This window comes from Pyrus communis, chromosome 5, assembly GCF_041283825.1.
Source record: "Pyrus communis isolate YQ-2024b chromosome 5, ASM4128382v1, whole genome shotgun sequence".
Classification (NCBI taxonomy): Eukaryota; Viridiplantae; Streptophyta; class Magnoliopsida; order Rosales; family Rosaceae; genus Pyrus; species Pyrus communis.
The window spans coordinates 1,887,217-1,907,536 of NC_142569.1; the positions used below are offsets into that span (position 1 = coordinate 1,887,217).

General features: G+C 35.7%; 2 protein-coding genes across 5 annotated transcripts; one reads left to right on the plus strand and one right to left on the minus strand.

Annotated features, from left to right (window-relative positions):
- Window positions 1-6,177: 6,177 nt before the first annotated feature.
- Window positions 6,178-8,199, minus strand: LOC137726680 (uncharacterized). The gene is made up of 2 exons (XM_068465620.2): window positions 7,733-8,199; window positions 6,178-7,641 (listed from the first exon to the last, which is right to left on the minus strand). The coding sequence occupies exons 1-2, from the start codon at window positions 7,977-7,979 to the stop codon at window positions 6,560-6,562; spliced, it is 1,329 nt and encodes a 442-aa protein (XP_068321721.2). The 5' UTR covers window positions 7,980-8,199; the 3' UTR covers window positions 6,178-6,559.
- A 6,250-nt stretch (window positions 8,200-14,449) lies between these two features.
- LOC137726769 (equilibrative nucleotide transporter 3-like) lies at window positions 14,450-19,058 on the plus strand. 4 transcript variants are annotated; one of them, XM_088693701.1, is made up of 12 exons: window positions 14,450-14,546; window positions 14,766-14,826; window positions 16,113-16,173; window positions 16,347-16,397; window positions 16,687-16,791; window positions 17,029-17,184; window positions 17,267-17,410; window positions 17,483-17,588; window positions 17,849-18,024; window positions 18,114-18,277; window positions 18,378-18,636; window positions 18,727-19,058. In XM_088693701.1, the coding sequence occupies exons 4-12, from the start codon at window positions 16,356-16,358 to the stop codon at window positions 18,835-18,837; spliced, it is 1,263 nt and encodes a 420-aa protein (XP_088549827.1). In that variant the 5' UTR covers window positions 14,450-14,546; window positions 14,766-14,826; window positions 16,113-16,173; window positions 16,347-16,355; the 3' UTR covers window positions 18,838-19,058. The 4 variants fall into 4 exon arrangements, with proteins under 4 accessions (XP_088549827.1, XP_088549828.1, XP_068321832.2 ...); XM_088693702.1 differs by having other exon boundaries at window positions 14,456-14,826; XM_068465731.2 differs by lacking the exons at window positions 14,450-14,546; window positions 14,766-14,826 and adding an exon at window positions 15,764-15,882.
- Window positions 19,059-20,320: the final 1,262 nt, after the last annotated feature.

Genomic DNA, 20,320 nt, shown 5'->3' on the forward strand with positions numbered 1-20,320 from the left:
ACGAGTGGATGACCATAACTTGTTTAGTAATATTTTACCTTAGCTACTTTGAGTACAATCAATTTCAAAAACCAATTGGACAATATAGTTGGGATTGAAATCGATTGGATAGTTTTGATTCAGTTGGAATGGTGATACATTCTTATGAGCAGAAGAGTGTGACAATTAGTGGTCCCTTTTGGTTGTTACAAAACATAGCAGATATATGCGCCAAGATGTTAAGAGAGACGCAGACTGTTGTGGTATCTATCGTCCCATTTTCCGCGATAAAGGCCGGAACATTAAAAAGAGAAGGCTACTAAATCCATCGCTACGGACACAAAATGCAGAACTACTTGCAGTAGTACAGCACAGCCATACCATCTTTCTCCTCTCCTCACTTTTATCATGCTTCTGTTTTCAAGAATTTGATCTTACATAACATCATGCTCGCTCTTATTGCACTTCTTTTTCAATTTATAGTTTACTAAAGTATTATGATTTCGGCAGTTACCTAATTAAGTGTAAACGTAGATAGTTATGGATGTGCAAAACTCATTACAGGATTCGTATGCATCAGTCATTGACAATATTTATAAAAATATATGCATATAAGTATGAGTGTATTTTTTCTCATCGTCCTAAAATGAGGATGATGCTCACCACTACTTCCTCACTAATTGTTGTTAATTGATTTTAAGATACGAATTTCCAAATTTAAACTTACCTAACCGCTATCAATAAATCATACAATTTTAGTTTTGAAACCTAATATATATTGTATAATTTTTCTATGCTAGATTAGGTTTTCTGGGAGCCATTTGAGTTTTCATGCAACTCTCATGTGATTCACGTGTATGCAATAAATGCCAAAATCGTATTCCCATTATTTAAAGTTGAAGCTTTCAAGTTTCAAAAAGGGATCATCTCCAGATCCCTTCCACCTAATCCTCATCATCAAATAATATAGGCTTTTGAAATTTGATCTAATGGCTAAAATTATTATAATTTTTAAAGTGGACCTGTGTTTTTAGCCGTTGTATCAAATTTCAAGAATTGGAATTGTTTGATAAGAATGATTAGGTGGAAGGAATCTGTAAATGATCCTTTTCCTCAAGTTTCAACCAAAAAAAAGTTGAAGCTTTATGTGCAGTAACAATAGACTATCCGCATGTGGATGGATTTTTCAAGCTGTTAGGAATATAGCTCGGTACATTAAATGTAATAATACAATTGATTGAAAACTTAAAAAAAAAATTAACCAATTGTATTATGACACGTAGTATACTGAATCTTGTTCTCAGCAAATTAAAAAAAATCTCCAATATGTGAGGATAAAAATGTACATATACTTATTTTGTAAAACCAGAAAATCATCAGCTGAAGTGAGCCCCACCAAAAGGATCTAATGTGGTTCATAGAAATTTCCCAGTTGAAGTTGAACCCTACCGCTAAAATGTATCCAGAAATTTCCCCATGCATTATGCACATCAGTGATTTAGAACGATGGATTGTAAAACCTGGGCAGTGCCTTGTTTTATATATGTTTATGTACGCCTACCTCTGAAATTTCCTGAATATTCTTGGTCCCATTCCCATAGTGCCTGATATCATTGTCAACAATCCTAGCTAGTTATGCATATAGTATAGACTTATCCTTTGAGGATGAGATTTACCATAAATAATTTATAATTGGAAACGCTCATTCTCTTAATCTTCATTTGAAGATCATTTTTACAAAAAATCATTTGAAACGGATACCATTTAATCATCTAAATGTATCGAAATAAATCAATAGTAGCATATTCATGATGAATCATTGATCTGCTTGATAAATTTGGATGACTAAACGATTTATAATTCAAATGATTTTTTGTAAGAATGATCTTCAAATGAAGACTAAGAGATTTAATAGTTCTGATTATAAAAATTTTATGATGAAGATACGTCATTTGCAAGTAGGAGAACAAGAAGGGAGAAATGCAAGCATTATCCTAAATTATTCCCAATTTCTTATGCATGTCACACATTGGCCTATTGTTTTAATTACTCCAGTAATTAATCAATTGTAAATTCAACAGGAGATTAAGGAGATCTGAGAACGTTTGGCATTCACACGTGCTTAATTAGAATCTGAAAATTATATTATACAAAAGCTGGGGAGCTGTCCATATACAAATTAACTTTTGAACACCTTGCTGCGTCCATTGAATAAGACATCATTCATTATATCAATACGATCAAGCGGAATTAGACCATGTCATGTGTTCATGTCAGTCATATAATACAAGAGCTGGATCTATATATATATATATAGAGAGAGAGAGAGAGAGAGAGAGAGAGAGATCTGTATGATATGCAGATTAGTGAACTAGAGCCTCTCATTTAAAGGGATAACAGCGGAGAAGTAGACCCGCATGAATAAGACGGAGGGCTTTTGTAAAGCTTCCAAAAATGGAGCATTCGTGATGACTGGTTTGCTTTGTCCCTAAAAACCCTAATATTATTGATTATTCTAATTAATCATCTTTCCTTTCGCATTTGGGTTCAGATCAGTTTTTAATCGTCTAGAAATGGTAATTAGTGGGGTGGTAGGGACACATAAAGGCCGACAGCTAGTCGTATGATTTAACGTGTACACATTGATTTATTTGATGTGAAACATGCATGCTCAGGATCCATGCAAACAGGGTCCATATTTCTTCTCACGGGCTCGTAGGATAGACTCTTGTAATCTTTTTAATCAGACTATTTGCACATTCAAAATTTCTAATTCTCGGTCAAATGTTGCTCATTTCAAGTTTGCAACTATGGCATTTAGAGAAATTTTCTATTTTAAACTGATCTCCTAAATTAGATTTGGCACATATTAGCGGTTTAATTTAATAATATTACACCCTAAATGTAGATATGTTATGCATCCAAATTATGAGTTATAACATGTGTGGAGGGTTTAGGCGTGTTCAAGATGGTTGTTCGTGATGGCTTTAATTTGTTCTAGCGTGTTCACGCGGTATTTAAAATTTAACTTTGAAAAGTGATTCCCTCCGGATTGTAATTGCTTTTGTGGACTCTTAATACGCCTTCAGTTAGACCTCTTGTTGAGGATTCCAAATTCATTGTTGACAATCACTCAAGGTTACTCTACCCATGTCGCCGACAAGTGAATGGTATTGCCCACCGTCTAGCGCGTTTTGCTCTTCACTGTGATAGTTCTTGTACATGGCTTGACCACCAGATCTCATTGCCGACCTCTTGCTAGAGGATTGCTTGAGCTAGTCTCTTCCCTTACCGGAAGGTTTTCTTGCATTTTGATGAAGCTAGGGTTTCTATCAAAAAGAAAATGTGTTGAATTGGTAATAACAAATAGACATGCACAGTTACATGAATCAAGTATTCTTGTTAGTGATTCAAAAGTCTATATAACGATTTTGCATAACAAATGTAGGAACAAATAGACATGCACAGTCACATGAATCAAGGATTCTTGTTAGTGATTCAAAAGCCTATATAACGATTTTGCATAACAAATGTAGGTTAAGTCAGTTAGTCAGGTAGCGTGTATGCCACTTGAATGATTTGTTGGATTGATAAGATTAATAAATAAAGAGATGTGTTTAGTCATAGATAAAAGAACAAAGCAAGTATCATTATTGCTTGGATTAATTATATATATCGTAGTAAATGTTACGATTTTAATACCATAAGATGCAATGAAAAGATTTGATGAAAGGGATTGATCATGGAATATAGAGAAGGAAGGAGCCAAAGAGGTATTAACGGGGATGAACCTTCTGTAGCTGCTACCTTCCACCAATATTTCCTTTTCCTTTAAATGTATTGTTGTTTCTTTTGCTTTGCTAGTGAACTAGCTGAATGCCTTCTTCTATCTTTGGGTGCCACTGCCAGTGCCTCTGGCCCTCTGGCGACTGGGAAATGCAAACGACGCATTATTTTGTTTGTGTGTTCGGCAACTGGCATTGGTGCAAGAGAAAGAAGAAGCCAGCCTTACCTATAACTAAAACCTTTATTTTTTGTGAATACTAATTAATCGAAATCGCTTATCCCCAACTCTTAAGCTTTTTCCTTTTCCTTTTCGGTCTCACTCCCCCTCTGCGCTTTGGTCCTGGTGCCCTCTACCTCTACATCTACATCCATTCCCTACATATATCATATCATCAAAAAATGATATAATATTTTCATTGATTTTATAAATTGATTAAGATGCAGTTTATATCTAAACTACCTATTAATAAACTTTGGTTGTCAACCAAAACTCTATAAAATTACTATTTTAACCCTCTCACCGAAATTAAACAAAAATAAAAAAATATGAGCAATTTAGTAATTACATAAACACAAAGTTTGCTGTTTTTTACAGCAACCTCACAGCCAATTAGTATAACATGTCCTATTCAAAAATTAAAATTAAATTTTTTTTTTTAAAAAACTACTGTTCATCATTGCTCCAATTTTCATAACTGATATGTATATATATATTTTTAAAACTAATCACACTTCATAATAAAATAAAATAAAATTATTCACAGTGTGGACATCTGCTAGTCCATGCATTCACGCTTTGCTCCCATGCAAATTATCATATCGTTTGTGGGCCTCCTCCACTTGGACAAAAATTGAAAGAAAGAAAGAAAATAAAAAAAGAAAATTAATAAAAATGACTTGAAAACTTTAAGTTCTAACGAAAATGACAAAATAAAGAGTAAAGTGAATAGTATTATGATTGATTTTTAGCGTACGAATGTGAAGTTTTTTTATTAAAATTCCTTTTAAATCTTGCAAGGAGACAAAAAGTGACAGATGTGATGCAGTGCAGATTTGGTGTATAAAATCTTGTTTGAAACATTTAAAAGATTTTGTGGGCTTTTGAGTTCAGCCTAAAGCCCAACCAAACCATTCCCAATGTTTGGCCCACCTTTCAACATATAGACAGTACTTCTTTAATTCCATGTATAACCCACAAAGGGGTGGATTGAGCCCTTGGCGTCAGTCCTCCTTTTTGGAGTACTTGTTTAAGAATCACCTGAAAAGTGCTTTTTTTAAAAAAGCAAAAAGTACTTTTAGTCATTTGGGAATCAATTTTAAACAAGTACGAAAAGTTCTTTTTTCAAAAAAGCAAAAAGCACTTTTAGCCATTTGGGAAGAATTTTAAACAAGTACAAATGCATGCATTTCAAATCAACTGTTATGCGTTATAATATGATTAATATTGGTCTCTTATTTCCCCCCAATTATTCACTTAGGAACAATGTGGTAAATCTTTTGTATGTGCATATTGTGTACAACACTTTGTTATAATCTTTTGTATCTAAACAGAGTATCGACCAAATTTTTTGTATATAAATAGTATGCATACACATCAAGTATTATATTTTATATATAAATAGTACTATATACAAAATTTCCGTATGGTTGGCACTCGACTGAAACTAGTCAACTCCAAAAGTTCAAGCCATGAACTTTTCTTTTAGGTCCACAAAGAAAAAAAAACCCAACAGGATCCTCTCCGGATCCTTTTGGTGAATATCCTAAGGATTCGTAAATTGTTTCCGTTCATCGTATATCATGCAGTCAGTTTTTATCAGGTACTGTTTGTATTTAATTTTAAATAAAAATATTTAAAATAATTTCTGACTGCACGATGTACGATTCACGGATATGATTCACGGATTCTTAGGATCTCCATAAAGAGGATCCGACGAAGATCCGAATTTGAAAAAAACTACAGCGAATAGCTAAGGAAGTGATTTTCTAACTCTTGTTTTTCTCTTCAAGCATTATCTCTCTTTTATTTTATTTTTTTATCGTAAGATTGAATATATCAAAATCAAATGAATATATAGAACCAAAAAATTAGTTGCATGAAAAAAAGGGAGAGTATAAAATCATTATCAATTTTCTATATACCATTTATCTAATGAAGGATGGGCAGAAAATTGTAGACATAGAAGAAAGGAATGGGAAAGGAATCCTCCGGATTCATTCCACCTAATCTACCAAGTTTGGAGATTCGAATCATTGAAATTTGATCTAACGGCTAAAGTTATTATAACTTTTAAAGTGGACATTTGTTTGTAACTGTTTGATCAAATTACAATAACCTGAATCCCCGAACTTGATGAATTAGGAAGAAAGAATTTGGAGAAGATACCTTTCCAAAGGAATGAAGGGAAAGCATTTGAAAGCAAAAGTTATTAATTTTCTATATACCATATATCCAATGAAAAACAAAACAAGGTAAAAAATCACTTCACAGTTTTAACACAAATACCAATCAAACAAACCAATCACAAAAACAATTCCAATCACAGTAACTAGATCTTTCTTTCGGAACCGGATCCCCTCCTGAGTATAGGGTGGGGATCCTCCTAACCGGATCATCTGGACCCTTGAAATTTGATCAAATGATTACAAACAGGGAGTCCATTAAAAATTATAATTATTGTAACCGTTTAATCAAATTTCAAGAACCCAAACGACCCAATCAGGAAGATCCCCACCCTATATGCTCAGGAGGGGATCCGGTTCCCTTTCTTTCTTCCTTTGTTTCATGCATTGGTCAAGATGATGCATTCGGAGCCCGACCCTTATTCATCTCGGGTCCGGGTCTGGGTCCTTGCCATTCCTCCTCCGATTGCACCACCATACCTGGATTATACGGCGGAACCACCGCAGCATTCCTCACTCCATAAAACACCTGCTGCTGCTGCTGGCTCACTCCGTTGGAAACCACCCGAGCTGACACGTCACGCGGGTCCATTGCCGCCCCTGGCCTCAACCCTCCACCATATATTTGACCCATACCTGGTATTGGGTTATGGTACCCCACTGGAATCTGACTCCCTACTTGGTGGTATTGCTGATGGACATACTGACTCTGAATCGGAAACGGCTGGACCTGTACGGTTGTGGGTGGAACCTGACCCGGATAGTAGTAAACGGGTACTGGCTGAACCATATGCCCCTGGTAATTAGGATCCGACATATAATGCACCCCGGGGTTGCCCACGAACCCAGTTGCTTGCGACACGGGCAACTCAACCGTCTCGGAAAATCCCTCCGATTGATTCTCTTTCGTCTCGATGGCTTGATTGGAATCGGGTCGGGTTTTCACCGGTGGTAGACTGGGCATCGACGGCACAGATGGCACAGACGACGTCGAGCAGAACGGCGAGGAAGTTACCGGGGCAGGTGAACCCGGATCCGAAACCGACACGTTGTCGTGCAATACGGGTCGGGCCTTCGGTTTGAACTCGCCGCCGCGAGAGTGAGTGTCGTCGGAATTGTCCAACCCGAATAAGTAGTCAGGCACTTCGGAGAAGATCGAAGAAGCTTCGGAGCGGTTCCGCTCGAGCATCGCGGAATTGGACGCGCCGCTGTTGAGGGCGTCGAGGAACCAGAGCTCACGCTTGGCGGAGCCGTCGAGGAGCGAGCTGATGCTGGAGGATCGCGAATTAATCGGATCGTCGCTGCCTTTGACGAAGAGAAAGAGGCGGAGCCGCGCCGACTTTGAGTTTTGATTCTGTGCGATGCGGTCGTACTCCTCCATCATGTTGTCGACGTCCTCGTCGGTGGTGACAGAGATCAACGAGTCGAGGTCCTCGTTCGGCAGCTGGTACTTCACCGTCACGTCACTCAACCCTGCCGCACGCAATCAAAACCCATCAATTAATAAAATTAATTAAGCAACAGAATTGCGATAATACGCCGTCGTTTCAACGAGTTTACTTGCCTGAGAGTTTAGAAAGCTTCGAGAGAAGGGCGGAGAAAGAGGTGGCGCGCTGGACGGCGACAATTCGGGTATCGCCTCCGACATAGCGAAGCTGATTGTCGTGCGGACGAGGCAAGATCTTGCCGCCGAAGCTGCACATGAACCGTACACGCGAGTTGAGATCGTGAGACGGGTGGTCCGAGCGCGGGGTCGAGGCGACCGAGTCGGTGGCGGCGGAGTCCAACTCGGAGGGGTGGAGTGACGCCATTATCCGACTGCTATATGAACTCCGCTGTCTGCAACGAAAAGTTGTGAAGGGGTTAGCTTTTGGTGTATCGGATTCAACGCCGAGGATTTTTCGAATTAAAAATATTTTATTTCTTTTGCTGATGGATCGGCGTGGAGTCCGAAATCGGGTTGAGACGATGAAGAATGTCTGGGAGTGGAAATAGAGAGAGGTTTGGATGTATGTGACGGCTAGGGGCGTCACAGATTCCCTGACCCGACCCTAGTTTTCAGTTGGGTTTTTGACCTGGGTCCCGCTTACTATAATTTCTCTGTTTTTTTTACCTAATTTAGTTAAAAGAAAAGGAAAACTAATGAAAAATATTTGAAAATTTTGAGTTTTAATTATAAAGATAAAATAAAAGGTAAAGTAAAATAGTGAATAGTATCATGATTGACTTTTTATTGTAAAAATATGGTTTTTCATTAAAGTGAACAGTACTACGAGCTTTCATTAAAACTCTCTAAAAGAAATGATATAAAGAGACTTTTTCAAGGGGTGTGTTATTCACACGTACTATTTTATTTCTCACATATTTTTAAATTTTTGATCGTTGGACCGAATGAATTGAAGAAATCAAACAGTAGAAATTAATTAGGAGTGTATGAGAAGTAAAAAAGTGTGTAAATAGCACAACCCTTTTTCAAGGTGAATCTTTCTCATTGACTTTGTCATCTCACAGTTCAATATTAATTATGTGCAACATTGTAGAACATTATGCAAAAAACACGAGGTGGTAGAGAATTCCTATTTTTGAGAATCTCCTTTAGCATTTCCTTTTAGCAATTAGTCACTTAGTATTACAGTGTAGTGGTATTATTCTTCGCTTACAAGTGAGGTTCGATTCTTATCAAATGCGAATTTAAACCATATTATTGGTGCTAATTCATTGTAAGACTTAACCCACGCTTAGCTTACTCTCCACCCTTTTAATGTTAGTATTGTTTGTTTAAAAAAAAAATTGAGTATAAATTAATGTCACGCCATTACACAATCATTAACCACTTGGCATTGAAAAATGATATGTTCGGTTTTATTTTTCCTTATTTTTTAATGCTATTATTCTTTCTCTCATATTAGTTTGCAATTTCAAAATAAATAAGGTTGAGAAGAGAAGAGATGAGATGAGAGAGCGGATGGCGGAGTTGGATGAGCAAGGTGGAGACCGCAGAGGATGGAAACTCGGAGCGGGGAGGTGGTGGAAAAATGCTTTAAGGGGACCGGATAGCCGGGCCAGGTGTCATTATCTCTTTGTCAGATGCAACGTGGCTGTTTGTCACCATTTTGTCCCGGGATTTTTCTGGCCCCACCGGCTTGCTTCGCGCGTCCCCCTCGCCACCCAATCAAACTAACGACGATTCTCTTGGGATCCTTTTTACGAAGATTACGAAAATTTTGAAATTGTGTTCGTTTATCGTACATCATACGATCAGAAATTATTTTAAATATTAATAGTATTAGATAAAACTTGATCGCACGATATACGATGAATGGACAGAATTTAAAGATCTTCATTCCAATCATAGGAGTGTTTGATGTTATCTAAAAATAAATTTCAGCATGTAGAGTATTACACCATGTCTCATTATAAGTGATAAAATATTCAAATTATAATTTTCAGTACTTACATAATATCATGTAGTGTACCATTTCGTATTCAAACGCACTAAATAATTTCTTCAACCTTAACCTTGTGGGGGTAATTGGACTCGAAGAACTAATATAAAACCGAGACGTCAACTAACCATGTAAGAAATTAATCGCGCAATACCAAATGAGAAACTTAAATTAGTGGGATATGATGAGTAATAGCCCCTTGACATATTAACAATGTCATTGACCACCCATATTACCATGGTCATCTACAGCTAATTCAAGCTATTTTGATAAATAATTTGATATTTATAAATATAATTTTTGGACGTATCATTAACACACTTCACATAAATCGCAATTTAAAATCAAACACATTACAAACATATATTGTTGTTGTATTATCTTAATCAAAATCAATATTTTTTTAAGAAGTACTTAATACCTTTTTTAACTAAGTAAATCGGGTGTTGCTAAACGAACTCATGACCAATAATAAGATTGTAAGGTAATTTTCTTCTCTGTTCACGTTTGTTTATAGAAGAATTGAAATCAAATTATCCTCCTAAAAATGAGAGCAAAAATTGAGATATTATTTTATGTGGTTCAATACAAAGGGAAAAGGTCAAAGTGAATAAATGGGGTATTAATTTATAGAATATGAGTCGTTGTCTCTGATCAAGTTGGGAATAATTAAGGGGACGTTTATGGTAGTATCTAAGTTGGGCGGTGGCATTGGCAAACAAACCTTTTTGAGACAGAGACATTGCAACCTACATTAGTTAGCTCTCTTCTATTAGCAAGCACGGGAGATTTTTACATGTAATCGAAGATGTATCTCGATCATGTTATAAAACCGAATTGATTTGTATGACAAAAAAAAGATGTGTTGACCAAAAACCGGCCAAATCCATTTTGAAACCAAACAGAATCGGTTTGATCGGTTTCAATTTTATCTATACATAATGGATCCAAACTAAATTGAACCGAACTGTATTATTAATTTTCATTTTTTAAGAATTTATTAAGCTTTTGTTTTTATGTAAGTGTTTAGCCCAAATATAAGTTCCAAACATAAGCCCAAATAAAATTACACTTACAAACCAAGCCCAAAATCTACTCAAAGTTTAAAACATTTGGGCACCTTCTTGGTTAAAATGTGCTTGGTGTTTTTTATTATATATTTTTTATTTTTTTATAAATGGGTTTGATCTTAGAAGGCAAGGATTTGTAAGAAATCGGTTTGAAATAGGAAACCGATAAAATCGAACTAGAACCCTTAGGTTTGTTAGAAACCAAACCGTACGATTTTAATGATTATTTTAGGTGAAACCAAATTGAATCCAAACTATAAAAATAGCCATTTCGATTTTGATTTAAGACATGAATCGTATCAAATTGGGCCATATCCATCTTTGACCAGTCAAGACGGTTTTGAATTCATTTCAAATTGAAAAGACTACCAAGGGCCATAAGAATAGTGTAACGTAGGAATTACAATATGTTTCTATAAGATAATGAATCCCGATAGATTAGGGATTGCGATGCCTATCAATAATATGGATCCCATTAAAAGCCAATAATTTAGTATCCTAATTTAGAGGAATTCAATGCATGCTTGCCTCTGGTACTCGTCTGATCCCAACCTTTGATCTTTTTTCATCAATGGTTGAATTTCCATCGTGACGTCGACCTTCGAATGTATTATTTTGTCAACTGACTCAAATAAAGCGTGCATGCTATTATTTGCGTGCCTCTTTATGATACACATATCGAGGACCAATTATCTGGCACTCTTGCAAAAAAGTTACGTAAGGTTTATTTATTTATTGAGTAATGTTAAGGAAATTAAATTTAAAGATTAAATTTACAAACTGAATAATGTGTCATCAATAAAAGTAAACATATTTATCAACATGTAAGTAATAAATCAATTATCAATATTCATATCATTTAGTTTTCAAAACTTTATCTATAAATTTAATTTTCATAACATTACTCTTATTTATTTGAATAACGGAGAATACTAGACAGGCTCATTAAATACAAATTATATTTTGGATGTGTACGTATAAGTTATTGCGCTGACACGTCTTGGTGTTGTGCAGATGATTTCTTGTGTATTAAGCTTAAAAGTTCAAACCATTTTCGTACATGTCTTGGTTTATGTCTGCAGTTTTACGAGATGGAGATTTTTCATGATACTCTAGAGCATTCACCACTTCAAATCTTTTAACCTTTGATATTTGGTTGAAAACACAACAACAATAACAACAAAGTTTTATCCTTTTTGGCTGTATGAATCCTAAAACGTCATTACGTTTGATTCTATATCACGTCTTCCATTAGATCCAAGTACTCCAAGTCTTTTCTTAAAGTCTCTTTTCAAGTCTTTCTAGGTCTTCCTCTATCCCTTCGGCCATGAACTTCTGTCTTGTAATCACATTTTCTAACGAAGCGTTTGTAAGCCTTAATTTCACATGTCCAAACCATCTTAACCGATTTTCTCTCATATTTCCTTCAATTTTAGCTACTCTTACTTTACCTCGAATATCATCATTCATAATCATATCCTTTCTTGTGTGCCTACACATCCACTGAAGCATTCTGATCTCCGTTAAACTTATTTTATGTATGTGTTGATACTTCACCGCCCAACATTCCATATCATAAAATATTGTTGGCTTTATTATCGTCCTATAAAAATTTTCCTTGAACCTAAACTTCAGTTAGCTAACTAATTTGTTATATATTTATCTTTTTGTAAATGTGTTTTAGTCACACTTTCTCAGTAGTCTCATGAGTAGTATGTAGTTATGCATAATTGTGTCCAAAGAATGTAAATTATCAACTTGGATTTGCTTCAATAACATAACAATAGCCGTGGAATCCAGCTCAATACTCAAATCAATAACACCCTTGTCAAAAGTAAATTGTAAACCAAAATATAAACTTCATAAATTAGCATCACTAACCTGCCCTTCAATTCCAAGTTAACAGCAAAGCCTCCTAACCAATTGCAATTATGATATCCAGGGACGCCACCAACCCCAATTCGACTAGATATCGTCCTTCTACATAAGGGGGATCCCAAAAAGTGAAATTGGTATCTCGACAGGTTTAACGGAAAAATTACAAAAGCATTCATCCATTCAAGCCACATCTCTCAAACGATCCTTTTTTTTTTTTTTGAACAAACGATATTATTACATTAAGGGGAGATGATGAATTTAGCCTCACAATAGGCTAGTAAGAATGCGGTTCAAATTTACCTTTGGCGAGAATCGAACTTAAGATCTTTCACTTACAAGTAAAGATGAATATCGATAGATAGATCGTAGTATTAAGTGGCCGCAACAATCACTTTTAGCTAGATCTATAGGCATGACAAAATTTACTAATTAACTCGTATTAAGTACGAAAAATTTACTAATTAGAATTACTGCAGATAAGTCAATTATGCTAATCAAATGGTGTATTAGACTCTTGAAAATGGTGCTATATTATTCAATGAGCCGTCGGCTGAAGAGCTATGATTTTATAAATTAGAAAAATTAGTATGATACTATATTTCCCAACAGGATTCTCTCCGGATTCTTTTGGTGAGGATCTTGATGATCTGTGAATCATGTCCGTTTTTCGTAAATTGTACGTTCAGTTTTTGTCAAATACTGTTTATGTTTATTTTAGATTAAAATATTTAAAATAATTTCTGACCGACTCAATGTACGATGAACGGACACAATTTACAGATTTTCAAAATCCTCACAAAAAGGATCTTGTGAGGATTTGGACTCCTATATTTCAGCGTTCATATTATCTGTCAGCCCGCGTTTGTACTATGGAAACGTAAAGCATATGGTATTTTACAATTTCTACTATTTTGGCCTGTTTATTGACAAATATGATGTTACCACAAATATTTCAATAGTAAACGTACCTTTCAGATTTCTTAGCAATAAATACAAATTAGCAATTTGAATTGATTTCCTTGTATGTTTATTATCTTTTATAAAAAAATTATTCAAAAATTTAAATCACGTGTTTGTGTGTGTATGGGACATCTATTTTGTTTTTTTTTTTTTAAATAAAATAATGCGGCATTGTGTAATAAAGTACAGCTGTTTGACGAAATAAAAGTCGCAAGTGCAGGCTCGGTCGGTGAAGTTTTTGTTTTGTGTGTCGATCTATCAAGGTTTGAGTTTCGGTATTAGTAGGTCTCGTTAGTTTGTAATCTATAAATTCTTACATAAATTTATGCAAGTAGCGATTAAAAATGAGGTATCATACATAAGTTCTTGAAGTTGTAACCATGCCTTGATGCCAATGATGAAATACTATTCTTCCCTGAACTTTTAAATATCAAAAAGCCGCAAGCGACTAAAAATCTATAAGAACGCAAATTACAAGACATTTCGGGACAAATAAAATACGGGATCTTCAACCAAAACGGCACCAAACTGAATCCGTTTCACACTCCTCCCCAGAAATAGAAGTACAGGTAAGGTAACCCAAAAGTCTCTCACTTTCTCATTGAATCTAGTTTAGGTTTTTGCTTTAGAAGTCAATCTTTTGGACCATTTCCTCACCTAGTCAACTAGATACTTATCTACGCGGGAATAAAATCTATAATTGTGTGTTATTAGTTTAAGATTCTACTAATGTACTAATGTATTTTATTTTAACCGTCTATTGCTAGAACATATTATTTCGCTTCACTAATTTGAGATACTGCATAGTGATCTCATCGATTATGTAAGCTGTTCTCGTCGATCACAATCAGAATCAAACTTTTTGGAAAAAAGAGAAACCCTTTACTTTTTTTTGGCTTTTAAATTCCACAGCTTGCTGTCATTCTTGCTTTCAGATAACTTCGCACTTTGCAGTCCAATCCAACCCCATCATCACAAAAACATAATCTCATAACCCTTTTTCTGTGCACATATGAATCTTAAGGTTCTTGGCTTTGTCATTTTAATCATTTTATATATTTTATAACTCAATAGTTTATCATTTTCCAAGCATCTTGATTAAAACCTGCAAAAATATCATAATAATATATATCTGTATATATATTTCTGGGACAGGCATTGTGCTTATATATATGCTTAAACAAGTCAAAACCCTCCATCCCAATTTTATCCTTTTAATTTTCTTTAAATTTTCTGGAAACAGAAGGGTATATACTGTTGAAAAGCCAGTTGCATATTCAAGTCAGCCTCAAGAATCTGAACAGGTAATTGCCAGAAAAACTGTATTTACTTGATGATTTCATTGATGCCTTTTAATCTGTTTCAAGTTGACCATTTAGAACAGTAGCCATTGGAGAAGTCATCTGAATCAAATTTGGATTGATTTCATTGTATTTTTATTATCTTTTATAAAAAAATATTAAAAAATTTAAATCACATGTTTGTGTGTATATGGGACATCTATTTTGTTTTTTTAATAAAATAATGCAGCATTGTATAATAAAGTACAGCTGTTTGACGAAATAAGAGTCGCCAGTGTTGGTAAAGTTTTATTTTGTGTGTTGATCCATTGATGTTCGAGTTTTGGTACTAGTAGGTTTGGTTAGTTTGTGATCTATAAATTCTTACGTAAATTTATACAAGTGGTGGTTGAAAATTAGGTATCACACATAAGTTCTTAAAGTTGTGAGCATGTCTTGATGCTGATGGTGAAATACCAATCTTCCTTAAACTTTTAAATATCATAAAGCCGCAAGCGTTCAGAAATCTAAAAGAATGCAAATTACAAGATATTTCGGGACAAATAAAATACAGAATCTTCAACCAAAACAGCACCAAACCAAATCCGTTTCACACTCCTCCCCAGAAATAGAAGTATAGGTAAGGTAACTCAAAAGTCTCTCACCTTCACATTGAATCTAGTGTAGGTTTTTACTTTAGAAGTCAATCTTTTGGATCATTTCATCATCTAGTCAACTACATACTTATCTAAACGAGAATATAATCTATTATTTTGAGTTATTAGTTTAAGATTCTGCTACTCTATCTTAACCGTCAATCGCTAGAATATATTATTTCGCTTCATTAATTTGAGATACCACATAGTGATTTAATCCATTAAGCTGTTCTTGTCAATCACAACCAGAATCAAACTTTTTGGAAAAAAAAGAGAAACCCTTTACTTTTTTTTTGCTTTTAAATTCCACAGCTTGCTGTCGTTCTTGCTTTCAGATTACTTTGCAGTCCAATCCAACCCCATCCTCACAAAAACATAATCTCATATCCCTTATCCCTTTTTCTGTGCACATATGAATCTTAAGGTTGTTGGCTTTGTCATTTTGATCATTTTATATATTTTATTACTCAATAGTTTATCATTTTCCATGCATCTTGATTAAAGCCTGCAATAATATCATAATATATATAATATATATCTGTATATATTTTTCTGGTACAGGCATTGTGCGTATATATATGCTTAAACAAGTCAAAACCCTCATCCCAATTTTGTCCTTCTAATTTTTTTTTTATTTTAATTTTCTGGAAACAGAAGGGTATATACTGTTGAAAAGCCAGTTGCATATTCAAGTCAGCCTCAAGAATCTGAACAGGTAATTGCCTGAAAAACTGTATTTACTTAATGATTTCTGCCTTTTAATCTGTTTCAAGTTGACCATTTAGAACAGTACCCATTGGTGAAGTCATTTAAGTCAAATTTACAGTGTATGCAGGAAGATTGTTGAATTATATGAAGTGTCTAACTTTGTGTGTTTCTGCAACGTAGGAAGCAGCCATGACTGAGGAAAATGGAACCAGGGCTCCCATAAAGCTTGAGGTTTGTGCCCAAAGCATTGAACTTTGTTTCCTCAAATTGATTTAGGCATTGAGATTTCTGTTGAGAGTGTGAATTCCACATCGGGATATTAAAGCCTTCTCTAATAGTTTTAAAGACCTTGGCCCTCCCCACCCATTGCCAATTGGTTTTGCGATTATGATATCAGAGCAGACTATCCACGTGACCGTTGGATGCTCACCTTCTATTGCTCGAGGTTTTTCGTATTTTTTAAACTCTTTTCTATTTGAAAAGTGATATCTGATATGTTTTGAATTGTTGCAACAAGCAGGGACAGTATAAAGCTATAGCAGTGTGTTGGTTCCTGGGGCTGGGATCCCTTGTTGCTTGGAGCAGTATGATCAGTATAAGTGATTACTACTATAACTTGTTTCCGGTAAGCGTTACGAATGATCTTTTGAGATTAAATGAATAATCTTTTTCATTTTATGCATTTGGGTGAGTCTAAGTACTTGTTCGGAATATGTAATCCAGTTAATTTGTAAACTAATTAGGCTTGTAGTTGCAGGGCTACGAAAAGGTTGTGCAGTTTACATATTATTTTCACTTTTAATTGTTTGCAAAGAAAGTGGGAAGCTCTGATGAAAATTCTGATGAAAATTTCTTTTTGTAGACTTACCATCCTTCGCGGGTTCTCACCATTGTTTATCAACCATTTGCACTTGTAACAATGGCAACACTAGCATACCATGAAGCAAAGGTTGACACCAGGAAGCGGAATTTAATTGGATACGCTCTCTTCTTCCTCGCTACCTTGATGCTTATAATTGTAAGTAAAGCATTTGCTCGATTGTGTGGCATGTTTTCTGTTGCTTTCGATAGATTAACTTCACTTTCAACTTTGTAAATAGGTGGATGTAGCCACATCTGCGGGCGGAGGAATTGGACCTTATATTGGTATATGCATATGCGTTGGTGTATTTGGGGTTGCAGATGCCCATGTTCAAGGTGGAATGGTCGGAGACCTTTCGTTTATGCGCCCGGAATTCATCCAGGTTGGTCTCCTTTCACAGTTCTTTAATGTTTGTGATGACTTCTGTTTGTAATATAATGTTCTGTTTCTGCAGTCCTTCTTTGCTGGCTTGGCTGCATCAGGCGCTCTAACCTCCGGCTTGAGGCTGATAACAAAAGCTGCATTTGAGAAGTCACATGATGGTCTTCGCAAGGGGACGAGTATGTGAATTTCCTTTACCTATAGACAGTTCGGGTGATTGATGTATATTCATATCCCTCTTCTTGTATTGTGGTTGTATGTGTCAAAACCGAGGAGTTGCGTAAGTTCCTTAAATATGTCCTAGAAAACAATTACAAATTAGGTGGCTCAGCAGATTCTCTATTAAGCTGCTTTCTGAAGCTAGAATAACAATATATTCTGATCAACAATTTCAATTCTTCGGTCGATGACAATGTTTTGTGTAATTGATCTTTTGCAGTGTTGTTCTTGACAATTTCCACATTCATTGAGTTTCTCTGTATTCTTCTATATGCAATTTACTTCCCGAGATTGCCTATAGTGAAGTACTACCGCTCAAAGGCAGCTTCCGAAGGCTCTAAAACTGTAACCGCTGATCTTGCTGCTGCTGGAATCCAAACACAAGAAGACATAGAAGTATTGAACCTTTCTCTAAAATCTGATGATGCATATAGTCTTACAGCATGTTCTTGAGGATACTAACCAGCTTTCTAAAATTATCGCAGGTCTCAAACGATGCCAAAGTTGTTCCAACTCGATTGAGCACTATGCAAATATTCAAGCAGAATATAGATTTTTGCCTTGACTTGTTTCTTATATATGTGCTGACATTATCAATCTTCCCTGGTTTCATATTTGAAAATACCGGAAAGCATCAGTTGGGGTCATGGTAAATTTCGATTCCTTTCATATTCTAAATGCTTGTTCTCCAAGTATGGCCTCGTAATCTCATTTACTCTGGTGCGGTTGCCTGTTGTGTACTCTCACAGGTATCCGCTTGTTCTGTTTGCAATGTACAATGTGTTGGATTTGATATCACGATACATACCTCTCATCAAATGCCTGAAGATAGAGTCCAGAAAGGGCCTCCTGATTGCAATCCTATCACGTTTCCTCTTCGTTCCAGCGTACTACTTCACCGGAAAGTACGCTGACCAAGGGTGGATGATCTTGCTGACATCAATCTTAGGATTAACAAATGGTTATCTAACTGTCTGTGTCATGACAGTGGCACCCAAAGGCTACAACGTACGTAAACTGTTCAGAATATAACTTAATTTTTCGCGGTTTCTAATGAAAACGAATCAAAACTAATTTCTTGGGTTGTTTGGTTTGCAGGGACCTGAGCAAAATGCCTTGGGAAATATACTTGTTCTGTGTCTTTTGGGCGGCATATTTGCAGGGGTTTGCCTTGACTGGTTGTGGCTAATTGGTAAAGGCACATTCTAAGGAGCAAAAGTGTGGGATTGAAGAAATAAACTTGCTCATTTGAATGCTAACGCACTTCCGATGGATTGAAGAATGATTAGGAACTGCGAACTGCAACGTGTAAATGATTCGTTTCGGGTTTGTAGTTTGATGCACTGTTTAAAAACCCATAGCATTTCATGTCATTGATTTGTAGCACTTTTATTCATACTTGAATGAAGATAGATATATTTTGCGTGACATATTGAAGAGTCTATTAAGCCTGAAGCAGCTAAACCTTATACACATATTTTCGTTGACCAAGTCGACGGTGGACTAATTAATTACCTTTAAAACTTGGTTTAAGCATCATAAAGCAAAGATTATACAAAACAAATGCTGAACATGACTTGCAGTTAATTAGTGAAGAAAACCCTGCTCCTAAATACAGAGCTTCCTTTTCATTTCCCCCCTAACCTTCATTACTCTAATTGGGGAGAGATTCTACTACGTAACTAGGGCATAACGCTCTATGCACGCAATGAGAATAGAAAGAGAATATACCTCCTATTATACTCAAGATTTTTTTTATCGGTGTAGCGAGTTTGTACGGAGGGAAAACTATAGGCAGCTGATTAGATCATCTAAATCACAGTTGACCAAAGTCAAACACTGCATAACATGCTATGCTTTCTCAATATTGAATTTAGATTCTCTCCGGATCTCTATGTTTGGAGATGTCAGACGCCGTTCAAGAGATTGGTTCTGTGTGAGATGGGCTAGTGGATTGGACTAATGAGGGCCTCATGATTTAAATTGAGTAATCCAAATTTTCTGATCCGTCGAGACACAAAGATCTCGAAAGGATTTGAATTCCTCTATATCTCCTCAACACTTAGTTTTTTCATTTTTGTCCTCTCATTTCCTGAAATCTCCAATAATCAAATTTAAACATTCTTACTTTTCGGAGTTCCACTAGTTTTGTGGATACAATATAGTTAACTTTGTCCTTAAATATATACAGTTAATTTTGCAGTTTTAATCCCTTCGGATAAAATAAGTGTTTTTTACTGTTAGCATTTTAATAGTATCACTTTAATCTCTTCTGAGGGCGCGCAGCCAGTTCCAATATCATCACTTACCATTTTAACGGTTAATCTCATCACTTACCATTTTCACTATATTATTACGGAAATGGCTGCACGTCCTCAGAAGAGGCCTTGAGTTGGTGTTGGAAAATGGTTGGAGTGACGTGTGGCTCGAAGGAGACGCGAAGACATTGCTTCAGATTATCGCGCAGAGGAGGCAGATTAGTCAAATAAACTTGATCATACCAGAGATGAACCACTGCGTCCTGACTCATATTATAGAGAAGGCAACAGGGCCGCTGATAAGTTTGCAAAAATGGGGCATTGTTATGGAAAGCCTCAAATGCGGCAGCACATTCCTCCCGATGAAGTGTTATACATCATGCAAGAAGATGCCGAGGGTAAGATCAGTTTTCATAAAAGATAAGAATTTAATG